Source organism: Pezoporus wallicus, unplaced genomic scaffold (genome assembly GCF_028554395.1).
Source record: "Pezoporus wallicus isolate ANWC-B61680 ecotype Strahan unplaced genomic scaffold, APGP_CSIRO_Pwel_v1 scaffold_2696, whole genome shotgun sequence".
NCBI classification, from domain to species: domain Eukaryota; kingdom Metazoa; phylum Chordata; class Aves; order Psittaciformes; family Psittacidae; genus Pezoporus; species Pezoporus wallicus.
This window is the reverse complement of record NW_026637439.1, coordinates 2380507-2399911: the sequence shown is the minus strand read 5'-3', so window position 1 is coordinate 2399911 and position 19405 is coordinate 2380507. Positions and strand designations below refer to the sequence as shown.

General features: G+C 38.5%; 1 protein-coding gene across 6 annotated transcripts in view; it reads left to right on the top strand.

The window, feature by feature from the left end:
* Window positions 1-19405, top strand: part of MAST4 (microtubule associated serine/threonine kinase family member 4) — a 272976-nt gene that overhangs the window by 119852 nt on the left and 133719 nt on the right. For 4 of the 6 annotated variants that reach the window (XM_057405475.1, XM_057405474.1, XM_057405476.1 and 1 more), the window contains one exon: window positions 1044-1075. In XM_057405475.1, coding sequence (XP_057261458.1) covers window positions 1044-1075 — 32 coding nt within the window. Of the gene's footprint in view, window positions 1-1043; window positions 1076-18469; window positions 19107-19405 lie in introns of those variants that run through there. The other 2 variants (XM_057405480.1, XM_057405477.1) reach the window with 1 other exon arrangement.

Genomic DNA, 19405 nt, shown 5'->3' with positions numbered 1-19405 from the left:
TTCAAATGTATTCTCTAGGTCAGACAAGTTGTCCTTTTTTTTAAATGCAGCCCGTACTCCCTGCTGGAAATGATTGCAAAGAAGACTTGAATAACATAGTATTCAGGGTATAAGTTTGTGTGAAAAATGGAAAAACGTGAGGGTAGTTGAATGCTGGAACAGATTTCCCGCAGGGGCTGTGGAGTGTCCATCTTTCAACATGTTCAGAACCCAGCTGGATGTGATCTTGAGTTGCCTGCTGTAATTGTCCGAGAGGATCTCCAGAGGTCCCTTCCAGCCTCAACTGTTCTGTGATTTATAAAATACAAGATAATCTACTTGTGGGTGTATATATCATGCTTATTTCTGATGGCCACAATATCATGGATGTTATGGCTTTCTTCTACACTAAAATGCTAGTGAAATATTTGTCTGCAATTTCCATTTGGCTAGCAGGCTATCTTGTTAGTCCCATAAACAGTAATATAACTCTTCCCAACAAAAGTTGTAGAAATGTTTCTATGGCAGCAGTTCTGTTATGCTATTACTTTGCAGAAGATTATAATAAATTACAGTGATTTATAATTGACCAAACTGTTATGTACTTAATCTATTTTGGGTTAAAAAGCATAGTGTAGAAAGCTTGGTGGCAATGGTCACCTGTTTAGGTCTTGATCCTGCTGTTAACATTTTCTGCAATTTATGGATGCTGGTAAGAAGGTAGTATATGTTTATCACTGATTCTTGCAAATTTTAATACTGTTATTGTGCATCATAGCTGTGACTGTAAGGATTTCCTATAACATCCCTCTGTTTGAAATATTTTACAAAAATGTGTAGACTTTTCCCATTGCTAATGTTAATATTTCAGGTAAGAATAGAAGGCAACAAGTAAAAAGTGGTTCATGTAAAATCTGTATCATCTTTTATTGTAGTCCAGATAACACCACTTCTATCTGTCTGCTGATGGTGGGAAAGGAGGATTACAGTACTTGTCTCAAAAAGGCCATTTCCAGTTAAAGTATTTTATTCCTAATACAGTATATCTTTTTTTTCTGTTGCAGAAAGAGCTGAGCCTTCCAAGAAGAGGAAGTTTGTAAGTATATCAAGATTTTTCTGTTGTGCTCACCATATACTGTGTAGTTTCATCAGGTTTTGAATACGCTAGTTTTCTTTTCAGGACAGTTAAATTGAAGGTTAAATGTGGCAACTCATCTGCCTTAGAATGCATACAAAGAAATTAAGACTGTAAATGAAAACCTGCAGGCTGTGCAGTGACCTTTTTTATGCCAACTCCCCTCTTCTAAAAGAGCTGTTACGAGGGATTTCCAAAATGACAAGAAGTTCTTACATTGAAACTTTGATTTTATATTGAAGATTTCTCTTGTTAAAAATCAAGGAGGAAATAAGTTTTCTTTGTCAATGATATAAATGAAACTCGACACATAAGTAAAACTTACGTTTCCATATCAAATTCTGTGATTAGTCCTGTGGATGAAAAGGTGGGAACAAAGAATAGATGAGTTCTACTAAATGTATATAGTAGTATTGTTATGCTACTATATTGATTAGTGGAAATAAAATAGTATATTCTTGTATAAATTGTTACTGAATTAGAATAATATGAACTAAGATATAGTGGTTTGGTTGTCTTTGCTCAGATTTCTGTACCTTGGCTTTGTTTTTCTAGTGTTTTTGAGCTGTTTGGTTTTAAAGCTTGTCTTTTTATTTGTATCTTTTATTTCTTTTTCTTTATAAGTAATTTATTGGGAAAATACTGGGAGAAGAACATAGCAAAATGGCTTAAAAAGCAAACTGTTCACTTACTACTTTCTATCAGAAAATACCTTAGGACGTTAATTTATCACTGTGTGTGTGAAAAAGCTGTGTTAGTGTTCCAACATGTGAATAAACCCCTAAGCCCTTGCACAAAAGTCCATTTACTTGGTTTTATGTTTCTGTACTTGTTTTCAACTTGATAGTGCTGTGTAGCTTTTGATGATAATAAGATCAGGTATGTGAATAACTGAAGCTGTAATTGTTTGGTAAGCCTGGTTAAGTGCTCTGTTGTTCTGGCTTAAATGGCATATATGGGAAGTCTACTTAATAGGACATCTGCCGACTTGAAAAAGACTGTTGTTTTTGGTTCTGACACATAAAAAGTCTTACACTAAATAGTAAGAAAACCCATTATTTAAGAAAAGTCAAGAAAATGTAAAAGTAACTCAATGTAAAGTACCTGATTATTGCAATGACAGAAAAACAGTTCAGGAAAAAGGTTTTTGGTGTCCTTTGTGCTTAATATTAATATGAAGCTGTTGTGTGGGCAAAGGACTTGCCCATATTGAAGTTTTATCACTAAACTGTTGTTGACTTCAGCCAGAGCAGAAAGTGGCTCTTGAGGCTCTTCTTTTTATCTATAGCCATGACCTTGCTTAATCTTGCTGTGATGTTTTACGTGAAACATTATTAGATATTTACTCATCCAAGTTTGGAAAATGGCTGCAAAGCAATCCCCTCAGTTGCTTCATACATATATTTTTATAGCTGATCACTAAGATGCAAGTGCACATTCTGTAATGTTGTTGACATCTTAATAAAGCACAGTAAAAGAAATAGCCCCTTGTCAGCATAATCATATCTAGTTATTAAGGGCTTAAAAATTCTTCAGATGGTATTTTAAAATATCTTTAATACTACCTTAGTTCACAGGGCTTATAGTGCTGAGATTAGCAAGGGTTGTACCATTAGGGGTTGTGTGCGGGGGTCATGTTACTGCTGTATTTGCATGTTATATGCATGTTGCCATGAAGATTGAATTTCAAAATGTGAGAATTCATATGTTTTCATTGCCACAAACATCTGAAGGTCCTGAATGCCTCAGGTAGGTGTATGTCACTTTACTTTCTGGAGCTTCAGAGCCAATGGCATACCAAGAACGCAGCTTTAAGAAGGACAGGGTGAAGTTTTTCAGGAGTGGTCTGGTAGGGAAGCTTGGAGAGTGTGGTTTGAGTTGATGAATGACTGGTACTGTTTTCCACCCTCCACCCCCTCATCCCCATAGCTTTTAAATGGTCTGTTATTCTCTTATGTGATACGGTCAGAGGTAGAAAGGAAGGAGGGATGCATCAGGAAAAGTGTCTTATGGTTCACCATGTGTATGTTTCAAAGAGCTAGTTTGCAAAATATTTAAACTTTCATTTATATCTATTGAAATATTTTTTTATGCCTATTCTAGACTGGCTATCTTAACTCTTCCCTAGATTGTCTGTGGCTGTGGGGCCTCATTCTAGATCTCATGAAGTAAGTTAAGCTTTCTGTGGGTCTCCTACAACTAAATCAAGGTCTGACTTTACATAGTTGTTGCATAGCAACTCTTAAAGAAAGACTATATACCTGACTTTTCCACACTAAATCAGTTCTCTTTCCTTTTTCTTTTAAATTATCAATTTCAATTCAGTTCAGAGCTAGATAACTTTCATGTATTTTTTTTGCTGCTGCATCTGTCCTTCTCCTGACATTTCTTAAACTAATTTCAGTAATTATGAAATCCAGACTCTAGTGCAGTAGTAGCAGCTACATAATCTACTTGCACCTGTGGGAATGTCAAAGTTGGTCACAGAATTTTCATAAAATTCATTCATGCATTACAGTGAAGCAGCTGATATCCTTGGATAACAGCTATGCAAGAGTTTGAATTCAAGGGAATTGCTAGTTAAAACCACTGCTTGCTTAGGGGCTCAATTAAGTAAGTTTCAAGAAAGTTGATAAGAGTTTTGCAGGAAAGTTTCTATCAATGACAAATATAGACTATCAGTTAACCTCAAGGAAAAAGTGAGAAAGAGAAATTGAGTGGAATGGAATTATGAAGTAAATAAAGTTCTAAGGCCACTGTCACGTAGGTGGATGAAATGACAAAACTGGAATTTGATTGACAGTTTCTGTGAGCATATGTATATGTATGCTTACACATAGATTTATCTGTAAAAGATCTTGTATATAGGTGACCTGTGATAGGAAAAGTGTTTGGATTGGACATCAGAACACTCAAAGGAAACCTTAAAAGTAAAATACATTGACTGTGCAAGCTTAGCTCTTTCCCAACAGCTGCCCCTGAGCTTTCTCTCCCAAATTGCATAGGGTTCTTTGTGGTTTGGAAGACACAACTGTCAAAGACAGTCAAGAAAACTGTTTTTGAATAACTGTGAAGAATTGAAAATTAAGCAAAATCCTCCAACCCCCCCAACACATGTAAGAAAGACTGCTACTTCCTTTGTCTCACGTGTGTATGTTTCAAGACCTGTTTGTGTGCTTATGCATGTAGCTTTGCAGTATTTTTTGTCCAAATGTATTTTTGCAGAAGGGTGCTGTTGTGCTGAAAGTGCTCGTGTGGTCGTATGTCAGCACAGAAATTCAAATTTCATTTATTACAGCTGAAGACAAAGTTCATTTAAGTTCTAGAACATAGTTATTAGTTTTGGAAAATATTATCTAAGCAATTTTAGACATACCACTGTAATACTAGATTTTTGAGAAATGTTTTCCATGTTAATTAAAAAAATTATTCAAAATGCAGTCTTGAGATACTCAAGTTAGTAAATATTTGTGTTCCCAAGTAAAATAAAAACTCTTTCTCTGTTAATTAATGTTTTAAAGCTTTCTATTAATTTTCCCTGAAAGTGCACAGCCTCTGTAATCTGGTGGTCACTGAGAGAAATTGAGCACTGTAGATTACAATAATGTGCGATATCCTGTTAAAATTATTACAGGATAAAAATTTGAGAGAACTTTCTGCAGAGCTGTGAAACAATGCTGAACTGGAAATTTATATTGCTGTAGTTCTCTTCCGTATATACTTTGCTGCTACTGCTGTTTGTGTGGAGATGAAGTAAACAAGTTGACCTGAGTATCTTTCATAAGTACCATTGTTACACTGAGAGAAAATACAAAGATTTAGATCAGTTTGTTCTTTAGAGTGTCTGCTTCTTTATCTGTGTCTCACAAATCTTCTTTTGGAAGGAATTTTTACTGCAAATTAGTGTGCACTGATAGAAGATTACATCTAATGGCAGCTTCAGGACTTTGAATTTGCCCATACAACGGAGCTTGCCCCCACAAAAAGTCCTTGTTGCATGTCTAGTGTGTTGAACTTTGGCAGGAAGTGAAGGGGGAAAAATAGGTAAGCAAGAACGCTTGTGAGCCAGGATGGGCAGGAGCTAGCCCATTTTGTCTTCAGACTTGGATAGCTTGGCTGGTGCAGCTGTGGATACAGCTTATGCTTAGCTATGGGTCCACCTGTTCACGAAATTCCACTTCCGCTGCATGTGCATCAGATGCTTTTATCACACTTAGCTGTGTATTAGAGCAATAGACTTAGTTTGCTGATGTCAATTGTATCTAAAAAAAAAACCCAAAAAAACCAAAAAAAGAACTTTATTCTGTTGAGTTAGTTACATTAGGCTTTTTCAGATGTAGTAAAAAGAAATCCTGGCTTTTTTGGTGTCATAGTCAAGAATAGCTATTTTCGTATCAGCAGATAATACAGTTCAGCTTTGTCAAAGAAGGAGGGCTTTTCTGGAAGGAATGCAAGCTGTGGGTAGAGCTGAGGTCTTATACTTTAGAGTCCTGAAAGCAGAATGAGATTTTGTTTTTCCTTCCATTTTATTTTCATTTCCACTTTATCTGGTCATTTTTTTCAGCTTCATCTGAGTTTAAGCTGAAACTCTGCTTTAGACTTTAAAATGATTGTGTCCAACATATTAATCTTTTATCTTTGTAATAACAAAGCATTGATCATGAAAAGAAAACTAGTTGAAAGGGGGCACTCTTAAGTTTCTAGATGCTTAACATTGCGTTTGTCATTAAAATGCATTTTTGTTTACAGGAGTATAGATTACCAAGAGATGCACATGGCTTTGTATGTGTAAACCTTATCACCTTCAATACTTACAATTTCTTCAGTGTGTAACCCTTGAACTTTCAGCAGTGGCTTTAAATCTGATTTCCTTATTGCTGATAAAAATGCTGAATGGCGTCAAGCCAGCTGATAAAATATTGTGAACGCATTAAAAAAATGACTTTATAAAGGAGGTTTCTCCACTGGCATCTTTTCTGAGGTACATTAATGAACTCTAAATGTATTTAATGAACTCTAAATGTATTTAATGTATGCTTTATTGAGATTTTGATGCAAATTCTGAACCAGGAATTTATACCTCACAAAGTCTGTGTGTTTGGGCTTTGCTTATCGGATGTAGGACAAGGGCCACCAGATGTTGAACTCTCATTGCATCTCTTGGGTTCCTTGTGATTAACAATGAAAAACTTTGTTTTGGACATATTTTTTGTATGCTTTAGGAGCCAACATTTACCATATCATGATCGTTTTCCCTCACAATTTTGCTTACTTCAGCCCCCATAAATTTTATCCAGGTCTGGTGCCCATTGTCTGTGTTTCCTTGTTTTAGAGTTGTGTCGGGCTAACAGGAAGAGTAATGGCATGTGCAGCGTGCTGTGTAGCTTTGTTGCCACCTTCCTGTTGTCGGTGCAGGGTCTCAGGCATACGAGTCCTTTATGCTGTGGAGAGCACAGGTCTGATTTTGATATAAACACACATCAGTTAGTATTTTGTTGCTGTTAGTTGTGTCCTTGACTATCACTATAGGGTGTTCTATTAAATCTTGTTCCATTGTTTCTTCTGCTGCTTTCACATGCACGTTTGCCTCCCTGCTTTGTTTGTACTGGTATTAATATTTCTACCTGTCACTGCATGTTGTCTTTCAACTCAGGTTTTGCTAGTATATATATGGGTTTTACACAGTTAACATCTTCCCTTTGATTTATCACATCATGTGTCACAGAAAGGAACTATCTGTTTTAATGTAATTCATCATGTCCCTTTTCAGTGAAAGATGTATCCACTGCTTGAGGATATTTTAAAGCTTTGTGAAACCTTGTTATTGGTAAATTTATGCTCCTGTTTGTGTGTGTGCATGCACACAGTCTTTATGCATACATTTAAAAAAAGTCAGGTAGTGATGACTTTTTTGTGCATTTCAAAACTATTCTTTGTTGTACTAATGTAACATATGTAGAGCATTGTCTTACATTCTTTAATCACATAGATGTACTTAACACAGCCCAGAATACCACAGAACCCTCAAAAATCTGACATACTGAAACAGCTTCTCATTTGTTTGGTTTTTCACAGTGGCATTTGTTTTGGGAAGTCCAGTTTTCCTCAGTTTAGGAAAATTTGAAGTTTGTCAGAAAGAATTGTTTGTCACAAAGGAGTCGTAATGTCCTCATGAATTGCATGATCAAGGCTGCACAATGCTGTATTGATGAATTGATTTTGTTGTTTTTTTTTTTTGGTGCTGATGCTATTTTGGTGCTGATCTGAATAATCTGTTAATCTACAGAGAGGGCTTTCTGAGGCTGTGCACGTATCTAGCTCACGCACATTTAGCCTCTGTAGGATTGGGGTCATGGTGGGAGATTATATGATTGTTTGATGAACCTGTGCTGTGCTTAAAGAATTCTAATAATAGATTTTTTTTTTTTTCTCCCTGTTTTTGTTTCGGGGGGGAGGCGTTTGGAAGGGGATTGGGGTGGTTTTTTTTTGTTTAGTTTTTTTGGTGAGGTTAAAGTTGAGGTATAACCTACAAATAAATGTTTGTTTTTATTTTAAGGAAAGATGCACTCGGGTTTCTGCACAATACGTTTGTTCCTCTGGTAGCAATATTACTGTATTGTAATATATTGTAAGATAGTATTGTAAATATCTGTCAGCTACAAGGGGCAGTTGCTGAACATCAGGGATCTGTCTGCCTGGCATCTTCAGGCAGGCATTCTTTCATTATAGATTTCCCCCTTGAAATTTGCAATGTTATTGCCATTTCATTATGTGAAGTATAGGCTGACTTCCTAGAGATGTCAGGATCATGAAATCACAGTAAGCCACTTCTGTTTTGTCCTGGAGGTGGGAGGTCCTTTTTTTTTCCCCCTCCCTCTTTTCTGTGAAATGCAAATTTAGTGTTCTAAATCAGCACTGATGCTTATCATAAAAATATTCATGTATTTGTTACCCGCAGTTTCTTTGCTATTCAGCTGAACTACCACAGTGTTAAATGCCGTGGCATAAAGCATCTGGGAAACTCCTGTTCCCGCAGAATGTTTCAGTGTCTTCTGAAGAGCATATGAAACCTGCTGCTATGGGCTGGCTTCCCCCAGAACTTCAAGTCAGGATCTTCATCCTAGTTGCTGCATACCCTTGAGTGAAAATATGGGAAGACCACCTGAGAAAGTAGCTGTGTAAATACTTTCTAATATTAGCCTCTTTAGTTTGCAGTAGTGTTCTACTCTATTTTCTTATACTGTATTGTTCTGTTAACATGCACCCTAGAGACTGATTTTGGACAAAACCAAAATTAATTAAGACAAACCATCCTCTGCAGATGGTTAGTCTTATGTACTCCTACACCAAATTGGGAAGTAAGGGACCAGTAAGTTTGTGCATGTGTACTAGGAAAATGCTCTTGGACTACTGAGTTCATATAATGTCCTCATGTGCTACCTTTCTTACGTCAAGAGCTCTGGATGGTATCTGTGCCTTCACATTGGCTGTCATTCATGATCCACAGTTTTTTTTGGTTCTCATCTTCCTCTTTCACTAAGATAGTCATCTTTTATACTCAGCCTGTCTTCTGTGTCAGTCTCCCCATGATGGGCTCTTTTCTGTACGTTTTGGCTATGATTGTCTCCCTCTTTTCCCCCTTTTCTTTTTACAGCTGTCCTCCCAACAGTCTTTTGCCTTCCTAAAAATGCCAGTCTGGGGCCTTGAGGAATGGATTCTACTCGTTAACCTGTGCCTTGAGAAAAGTAAAAACTACTTCAGTGTCAGTATTGGGTATTGCTGCTGGATGTGAGAGGGACTGGCAGATTAAAATTTCAGAAGAGGAACATTTCCTTTTGGAGGACCAGGAACAATAGCTGGATCTTGGGAAGCAGCAAAGCAGGCATGTCTCATTAGCAGGCATCTTGAATGAACTGTGAGATGCCAACAGTCCTGATGCATACTCCTCTGAAGTCTTTACACTATAGTCCTGGGCAGGAGTGGGTGAGACAGCTGCAGGAAGAGTTGGAGGAGGAGAAAGGCTGGTTTCATTTTGGTCAGGAATATGTGTCCATGGTCCATAGACAGACTTGAAAAGCAGCCAGAGTACAATTTGGCAGTAGGAGGCGCTGTGTTCTGACTGTCAGGGCATCCATTGTCCTTAGCTGGGAGTGGTGCCTTCTCTGTAGTTAGGCCACACTGGCTGCTTCTTGTTACCCGTGTGAGCATACTGCAGAATGTTTGTGGCTGTGGCCATTTTTAACTCTACCACCACTTCTATCTCTACTTAAAACTTCTGGGTCCTTTTGACATCTCTCCAACCTAGTATCTGCCTCCAGGTATGGGTCATGTTTACCCTCTTAGGAAGCTTTGTTGACGGAATGCAGTTCTTGACACAGTTCTGTTTTGCTGGAGGTTTTCGGTCCATTTGTATTTTCATTCTCTGCCTAAAACCAAGCACCTTCCTTGTAGGTGTGTTCTCTGGGACACAGCAGTGGAGAACTGGGGAAGGGATCCTCAGCCAGGTTTAGGCGTGAATAGGCATTCCAGGAAGTTGGTTGGCAAGTGCTTTGTGTATGGGAGGATGGGTGATGGCTCCTGGGACTGAAATGTGGGGCAGGCAGCATGGGCAGTCTTTGTGGAGGGGTTGATAGCTCACTGTGAGACTGCAGGTTGCAGAAATGTAATAGATTGCTTCAGCCAAAACCATGGGCAGCAAAGTGGTGGCTTCTGTGCTGGGCTGAAAGGAGAGGTGAGGGATAGATGGCAGTGTGACAGACCACTTACGGAGTTGGAGATGAAAAATGCTGCTATGGCAGGATACATTTCTGTTCTGTAAGGATTTACCGGCCATTTCTGCCTCTTCAGACTGTCGCGAGTTGTGGCAACAGTTAACCTGGCATTAGCATACTTCTCTGCCATCCATGTGCTGCTCTTCTCTGCTGTCTCTGCCATCTTGTCCTTTCTCCCAAATGTGGCAGTGTTTGCACTTCTCTGTCATGTTTTTTTCTAGCAAGACAGTCAAGCTTATACCTGTGGGGTTTAATGAGGTGTGTTGTGACAGCTCACATAGGCATGTGAAAAGGTCAGAAAGAGTACAGGGGATAAGTAGATCCATAATATTGCCATGCTTGCCTGAAAGGAATGGCAGAAAACTGCCACTTGGGGAGTAAGTGGCAGTCTAAAAGGCTAACCCAGGTTTAGGGAGTCTCATACTTTACATTCATTGTGTGTTGGTTGCTAGAGTACGAAAAACAGTGTAATTGCACGTAATCACATTTCCTCATACGCCAGTGGCTTCTCTCGTAAATGTTTAGTGTGGTCCTAACCCTAGGCAGTGGAGGCCAGCATAGCATTTGAGACAAACATGCTATCCCAGGTATCACTAACATGGGGCTCTGCATGTAGCTTGGACCTACATGCATTCTACAGAAGAATTTCTTGCCATTCTAGTCTAAATGGAAAAGGTCTTCTGTGCCTTTGTAGAGGCTATGCAGGAAACATCTATGTTAGGAATGCTTTGTTTCCTCTCTTCTAAGTGGTACTGTCAGGGAACTAGATGCACATTCCACTTCAAAAAGCCATATGATGGAAATGGGATTAAACGAGGCATGTTCTACAGCCATGAGTGTGCCCTTGAGACCCAGCCTCAGCTGTTCTGTTGCTTCTTCTTGGTATCACTGAGATGCTGCTGAAGATGAGTCTCTATGGATTGTTGTCGTACTTTGTGGGTGCTTCTCTCCAAGATTCTGCTAGGAGACCCTTAAAATTTTTTCATTTGCATTTAGACATGTCTTGATTTTTTTGGTTGAAACAAGTCTGTCAGAAGTACCAACAATATATCTGTCTAAATCCAGAAAGCTTTTAGATTACTGCTTTATAAATCTGAACTTTGTTCAGTTGTTTTGTTTTGTTGTGTGGTAGTGTGTTTTTTTTCTTTTTTCTTTTTTTTTTTAATGTGTGTTGTTTGTGGTTTTTTTTTGTTTGTTTGTTTGGTTTTTAGCTAAGTTTTACCAATAAGACATTCCAACAAATCTGTGTGGGAGTGGGGATATTGTCAATGTTGAGAACCTTCTTCTATGTTACATGCAGAGTAGAAACACGAAGCAGGAAATCACACTGTACTGCAGGTGTAAGAAACCTGGATGACTGGCTATAGTCATTATCTTACATTAGTGGCCTAGATGATGGGATAGATGTGTTTTATTACATTTGCAGCAGACACCAAGCTGGGAAGAATGCAAGTATATTGAAAAAACGTATGGGGTTTCAAAATCAATCTGACAACCTGGAGAAAATGTACTGAGTAAAACAGGACAAGCTGGAGACATCTTATTTCAGCAGAAAATAACGAGCTTTTTTGCATGCAAGATAGTTGGATAGGTGGTGGCTTGCAGAAGAGGATCTGAGAGGTATAATGGTTCCACAGTGTGATGCTTTCGGGGAGGAAGAGATGGGAGAAGAGGGAGTATCATGCTGGAAAGCTCATGATTTGAGCTGCAAGGCATGCAACATTGTTCTATCCCATGCAGAATTTAACAAGATCTTCAGCTGGTGTCCTGCATTTAGGCTTGAACTGCTGTATGTTGAGATGTTATCAGCTGGACAACACATATCAAGTGTCAGCTGCTTTGGAAACTTGACATGATCTATGGAAAAATGTTTACCAAGCAGGGATTATTCACTCCATAGAAGGGGTGATTGTGAAAACATTCAACTATGTAAAACATCTGCCACAAGTAGGAGATAAGTGTTCTCTATGTTACTGGGATACAAAGCAAGACATAATGTTTAAATCGGAACAAGGGGGATTCAACTTAGACATTGTTGAAACACTTGTGTGTCTCTGAATTGTGAAGCAGAGGAGTGGAGTACCTGGGAGGAGTTGTGGGTGAGACAAGCAGCTGGATGGAGTGATAGGGGTAATATATGGATCTTGCTTGGGGACAGGGAAGATGTTCTCTTGATATCTTTTTAACTATCTTTATAACGTATCATTACTTTCCTGGGATTAATTGCCAGAGCTTTCTGCTGAAACTTGATGCCATATTTTCAGTATCTGCTTTCCTGGAAGAAAATATTGTCTCCTAACAGACAACGTTATATTATTCATTTGTGCTTGTCTGTAATCATTGAATTCCCTGTGGAAATGTGTATAAGGCTTTACATAAGCGTAAGACATTAAGAAAAGACAATGACCTTCAAATTTTTTTCTTTTTTTTTTTTTTTTTTTGGTGGAAGATTGATGGCTGTATTTCTGCTGCTTGCTTCCCTCCAGAATGCTGCTGACCCCTGTTTGTCTGATCTAAAGAGAACCAGGAGGTGTGTTTTTAAAAAGAATTCAGGCATACATACTGTAGCCTTAAAAAGCTGTTGGGGAGGAGCTTCTGCAGGCATACATTGGTGTGCATAATGGGGCCTTAATAAGGAATCAGTTATCAATCAATCAGGCAAAAAAGGACTTGGTAACTTTAGGTACATACTAGTTGTTGATGGACAGGTGTAGGGTGTTGGGGTGTGGGCTGGATTATAGAATTAGGAAATTCCTTATTGGTGCTTTAACTTTTTGAAGAAGACACTCAGATACCATGATGATCTTACAAAACTATTTATAGATTATTTTTTTTTATGTTTTCAGTATATTTCTGTAGAAAAAATAACCACAGGAAAGTTAAATGGCATCAGTTAGCACTGAAATACAGTTTAAACAAAGACCAGGTAAAGAAATATTCATTAAGAGCCAGGCTTTGGGTTATCTCTGTGTACCAAGCCTCTGGAATTATTTTTTTTTTTTTTTTAAATAACTGCTTAAACTCTAATGTAGAACTCTTCAAGAAGTCTATTTTTGCCTCAATTTTTTTTTATGATGTTTCTTTTCTATTCAAAGGCAGTGCAGATTGAGACCATAATCATTATTAAAGCCTGATTTCTCAGGCTTTTTACAGTTTTGATATGAGCTTGGTGTCTGTTGACAAGAGACTTTTATTAATTGAGCTATTTTTATTGCTTTCTAATTTAAGATTAGATTTTTAAATTGTTCTTATTGTATGTGAAGTATGGTCGGAGGTTGTCTAAATCTGATGTAACTAGTCTGGGACTTTCCTAGAAGAAGAAATTGTCACAAAAGGTATACCATTATGTTGCTTGATTTTTGACTTTGTATGGCATATTATTTTGGAGCTTTCACAGGTAGGTACAAAAATGATGCTGCCTAGGAAAGCGAAATGAGATACTGTGGTGGAATGTGAGCAAGGATACATAAACTCATTGTATTGAATGGCACCTTGTGCTGTTTTTTTGCTGTCTTCTATAATAATGAGCCAAATTATATTTGGACAAAGACTAGGGAGTTTTTCGCTTACAGTTTTTGGCCAGATACTTTCATTATGTTTATCTGTCTTCTCGGCTCAGTGTTTCAGGACCAGCCAACATCAGTTGAACGTTTCAGTTTGTGCATACAAGGAGGCTATTCTGGCTGCAGGGAAAATTTCAGAACTATCTGTTGAAAGTGTGGAGGAGCGGGAGTGAGTGAGGTTGTAGCGTGATTTTTGCGAGGTCTTGGCTGGTGCAGGTTGTTGATACACTTCATCTGCAATATTCTAGGATCAGTGTTTTTCATTGAGATGTTCAATGTGACAACCAGTTGCTGGGTTAACTTTCCAGAGGTCTACGAAGCACTTCTGTAATTTTTAATAGTTAATTACATTGCTAATAAACACCTTTTTTTTATCTATTACTTTGTTTAGTAATGTAAACAATGCCATAGATCTCTCAGCAGAACATGCAACTCATTTATAAAAAGTTATTAAAAATACATTTGAATTTAATAGAGTGCTGTTTAAAACTGTAATTTAAAAACAATTCCCTTGCAGAACACTAAGAATTACAGCTCTAAATAGGTTCCAGCAAAGTGTTTTGTAAGACCACCTGGGCTTTTACTCTGTACTCTAGTGGCACATTAATAACATGCATTATTGTGAATTGCTTACTGGTGTCACATCTTGGGTATGCTTGTAAATGTCAGTAGATTCATGACGTTGAGAATTACAGGGTTTAAGGCCGGAAGCCATCATCTAATACATCCTTCTGTCACTGAGTATGAAACGGTCATCCCCCTCCCTGTGCTATAGTGCTAAGGGCTGACATATATATTGAACACAGATACCAACGAACATGCAGGTTTTACCAAAGTCCAACCAATGTCCTACAGTGACAAGGAGTTCATTTCACTGTGCCATGCTGAGCCCATTGTGCAAATTGAGTGCCTAGGTACAGGCATATGCAAACAGCTTCCATCATCCTCACCCACTTCTTCCTTCACCAGGAAAACAAATGGAAGACAGACCCTCTATTGCTCTTTATATAATCTGACCAAGATGAAAATTTCCTTGCCATTGCAAACTGGGCAATTATTTTGAGCCTGAGCATATGAGTGAGACATACCAGCCAGTGATCGAAGAAAAAGGATTCCTTTCACCATCTGGTACTGCTTCTTTAAGCTATGCTCTCAAACACTTCTGGATAGAGTATGTGATAAATAACAATTCGGAATAAACTGGCCATCCCATTGACAAGAAGAATGCTACTTGACCTTTTCTGGCAGATAGCTGAAGCATAAGATTTGTTTTATACACATTGTGTCAGTCAGTCTGTTGACTTGAACCAGAGGTAAGAGAGTCATATTTCAGACATTCTCTGGCTACTTAGTAATGTGCCCAAACATGCCATCTTCAAAAGAATGCGAAGAAGAGGTTGGGCCGTGTTTGCTCCTCTCTGATGCCAGGCAGAAGTGTTGCACCCAACTGCTTCTGCATCATTCCTGCTAGATCTTTAGAAACCAGCGTATTACCAATGAAGCAGCTGTTAGGATCTTGAATGTTCTCAGATTTGTAACTTTGCTTTCCACCTGCTAGAAAACTCTGCACTGTGTCAGGTTTCAACATTCAGTCTGGTTACCTGCTCAGCTGAGAGAGTTTTGCAAAGCAAAGTTTTGGAAAAGAAGTCAGTTGGACAAGCAGGAGTACTAGGACCTGATCTGTCAACAGAGCTTCTGTGCCATCATGGTGAACTGCTCTTTATTTAGCAGTAGCTCCTGAGATCGTAAGTCTTCTGCTGATGTGAAAGGATACTAAGTTATCACATGCTGGACACAGTGCTGCTAGAACACCCACAAACATACATACACGTAGATGCGTGCTGTGTGTGTATTCACGTACATACAAATGCATATATACACAAATGTTCCTAATATTTTCTCATCCTTACAGGTTGTCCAGTGCAACACTAACCTGAGGAAAAATTATTTCTGAGTAACACTCCTCAGTTACAAATATGTAACTCTCATGAATTTAAATGAACTCTCATAATACCTGAAATGAATACATGAAATGAATTGAAGTCTCATGACTTGAATACCTAGTTAGTGTATGTGGCTGACTTTAACCAGTAAGTGCTGCTGCTAATTGTGACAGAGGTGCATTTATCTTAGAGAGTACTGTATTGGGACTGTGGTTGAAGTTCAGAGCTACTGATCACAACTGCTTGACTGATAGACCTGCAGAGAGGATGCACACTTGATAGATGGACACAGGGATGGAATTCAGTGCACCTTGAAAACTGGCAGATAGAAGTTCCAGTTTTCCTTTCTAAGCACAAGAAAACTGTAACTTGACTTACATAGAAAATACGGACAAAACCATTTGTTTCTGTCATTGTGACTTTTTGAAGCTATTCTTAAACCTCTCAATCATGTGTGGAATTACAGACTGCAGTATGAAGGCTGCAGTGAACAAAATTAATTCTTTCTCTCATTTTTCTCCTTAAGAGAAAGGAACCAAAGACAAAGTAGTAACTCTGAGTGCCACAATGATGAAGGCATCACCAGCTTCCATTTTCAAAACCGTGTTGTAAAGAGTTTTGTAATCTGTGATTTGGAAAAATAAGTCAAGATAAAAGCTGCTAAATTGTCATTCTGAAATTATTTAGCCCATGCTAAAATTTTAAATCTGTTTAAATCTGTTGTAAATTCAAGCCTTTTCACTGCTTATTGTCTTCAAATTATGGTATAAAGCTGTTTCTCATTAACATCCCCAGAAGATTGGTAAGTGTTGTCCTTAACTTGGAGGTTGACAAAACTGACCAACAGCAAACTGGGGACAAATTGAGTCACTTTATGCTGGTATTACAATTTTGGTATTCTTTAGTCTTGTGTTCACTGGATTCTGATGGCTATTTTTAAACCAAGGCACATATTTTTGTGTTATGATTCAGAATTCCTGTTTGAAAGGGGAAAAAGACCTCTGTATGTCTGTGTAAGCATTGATGGATGGACTATGTCTGTTTGCTGGAAATGCTTAAATATCTGAACTTGTGTGTGAAGAAGATCAGATGATAGAAATTCAGAATAAGTGATCTTTGCCTTAAGGGCTGTCATGGAAAGTAGGTATTTATTGTCATTGTTCTTTTGAGAGTTTATTACTAATTCTTGAGTACCTTTGAAAAACACTAGCCAAGAGTGCTTGCCAAACGAAGGATGCTTATTTTCTCAGTGTAATTGCTGTTAAATGTTAACAACTAATGAAAGGCAGAGGCACCTGGACTGTTAATGGTATTATTGTGTGCAGTATCATTTAAGGGAAGAAGTAAGCATAGACAACAGCTGTACAAGAAGAGGGCCTTGAAAGGATAGAATATTAAAATGCTTAGCCATGGAAGAATGTTCTTTCAGGTTTGTGTTTCATGAAGTGAAACATTCCACTGTGCTTTGCTGGTTTTGCTTGATTTTAACCAGATATCTAATATTACTAAACCAGAGAGGCCCCAGTAAGGATTTAAATTACTAACTTGAGCCATGTGCCCTTGCATTCAACTTTAAAATGTTTTTCATCTGCAGAAGCCTTATGTACAAAAGAGATTTTATCAGAGGCATTTTAAGGGAACAGAGCATGTTTTGAGAGGTGCTGAGCAATGAGAATAGGCAGCTGCCTGTTCTTGGCAGCTGTGAGAGAGCCAGGGGCCTGTGGCTGAAGCTGTACCTCACACTCTGCCTCACTCTGTTAAATTTCTGTTTTTAAATGGTTGTCTCCAATCTCAGTCATGAAAAATACCTGTAGGCATGGACAGCTTCACCTCATAGTTTCAGTGCTGGAGCTGTTTGACTGTTAGATAGTTGATTCTTGTATTTTTTTTAAGTTTGAGGAAAAAAAAAAGGATGTTTTGCTGAGTTTTGAGTAAAATTTGAAGAACATTTTTTAAAAGTACCAATCCGAGTTGGGCACGTAACTGATCTGTGTGCCTTTGGAAATCTGTGAATTCACCCATCACAGTTTGTGATCTTGAATTTAATCCCTTAGATCTAGTCCCTTCTCTTTCAGGAGGCAGACTAATATAGCACTTCCTTGGAAAGAGTGCTTCCAGGATGCTTGGCTTAGTAGTGCTTGCTGAGGCCTTGTTTTAGTAATCAGAGTCCAGATATCTGTTGGTTTTAGAAATTCGAATGCATAGTTCTGTGTACCACTCAGGTTTTTGGTTTCTTTTTTTTTTTTTCTTCCCCATAAAAACCTGAAGGATAGGTAGGTAATTTACACCTGTAAATGGAGGCTTTAAGTGATACGTAATTTATATTTAAAGTATTTTTCCAATAGAAATACGTAGGAGAAAGGAAAAAGAGTATCTAATGGTTATTTTTTATTGTGTGGTTGAAAGAGCAGTCTACTTCACTAAATCCTGTTCAGTTTCCATAACCAGGAGATTTACTTCTGTCTCTGAAACCTATGGCTCTGTACCTGTGAACTCGGTGATTTGTTCCAAAACCAAGCCAGGGCTGCAGAAAGCACCAGCTTGTGCTGTAGAAGTTGTCCATGCCCTGAGCAGGGCCAGAGCTCTGCCAAAAGAATAAAACCATGTGGTCGACATTATCATATTGCGCAAGAGGTACGCATTAAGAATCACACAGGAAAACTATGTGGCTGAGATAAAATATTCTAGCTCTTAAATTACTGAAAATAAGTACTTGCACAGTGCCTTTGCTTTTCATGGTGTTTTGTAGAGCACTGGAAAAAAATGGCTAGTCCTCATGGAGTATTTATTTATTAAAAAGATAACCTCAGACTACTAGAGAATACATAAAAATTGAATGTAGTTAAATTAAACCCAGCATTCTGTGCAGCCTCGCTATCTAAAACTGTCTTTCTCAGCTTTTGTACTGGTTTACTTCTAAGTGAAGTTACCTGAAATTAATACACTTTTCTGCAATTTCTAGGTCTGGCTTTCAACCTCACTAAAAATTCTGTGTTATTTCCCTTTAAAATTCAAGTAAAACCATGACGGAACTGAATCATAACTTCTCCTTTTGTATTAACATCACTGTAACAGGAGTGTGTTTGTTCATCAAATGCCTTAACAATTAATTTTCCCTGTTAAAGGAGAAGAGCCTGTTTTTTCATTCAACACTTTGCTATTCTCTTACTGCAGAAACTGCCTGTCTGTTTACCAAGGAAAGGGATAATGTGACTTAAACAAGATGGCTAAATCCTATTCGGCAGGATCAAAGGGGGTGGTGAATATTTGACATTTGCCATGGGAAACTGTCTTATGCATAGAGGTTTTTTCTGCACTGTGGGCTGGCGTAGCGAGAGGGACCTCTCCTTCCTCTGAGGTGCAGCGTGTGCATGTGTGTGTTGGCACGGTGCTGCCGCTGCAGAATACCGGGGATGAATTACTTGACGTGCACAACTGAAGGCGCCGTTCGCTCCACAAGATCGTGTGCTGCCGCTACCCCGAGAGAGGCAGCTGGCAGCTCCTCGTGACAGCTAGAGGTGGAAGGACCCAAACTTGCGGTCCTCCCCCCGCCCCCAAAAGATTGTTAGTCCATTCCTTTATAGTGGTTCATTTTGGCTGTCATCGCCAGAATGCTGCCAGTGAATGTGTGTCACGGTTACAATAGAATGTGGTAACACGTAACAGCCATGAAAGCCCAGCGGGAAAGGCTACAAATTCCAGGGCTGACCTTGGAGTAAGTATTGTCTGTCTTTAATATTTTAATGGGTTCTGCATGATGCCGGCTTTCGTGCAATCAGGAGCTGTTTAACATGTATTTGTGCTGATGGTCTGGGACCACTGCAGCTCCAGGTTAAAGGAACACGTTTTAAATGCATTGCAGTTGGTTTCAGCAAATGTGTGAGCCCAGAGCTGGGATATTGCAGTACATTTAGAAGAAAGCATTTCTGCATATTTAAAGTTACTGGATTTCAATGCATGGAGCATTCTGTCAGCTCATAGGGGAAGAATCTGTCAATAGGCCATGGTGTCTTT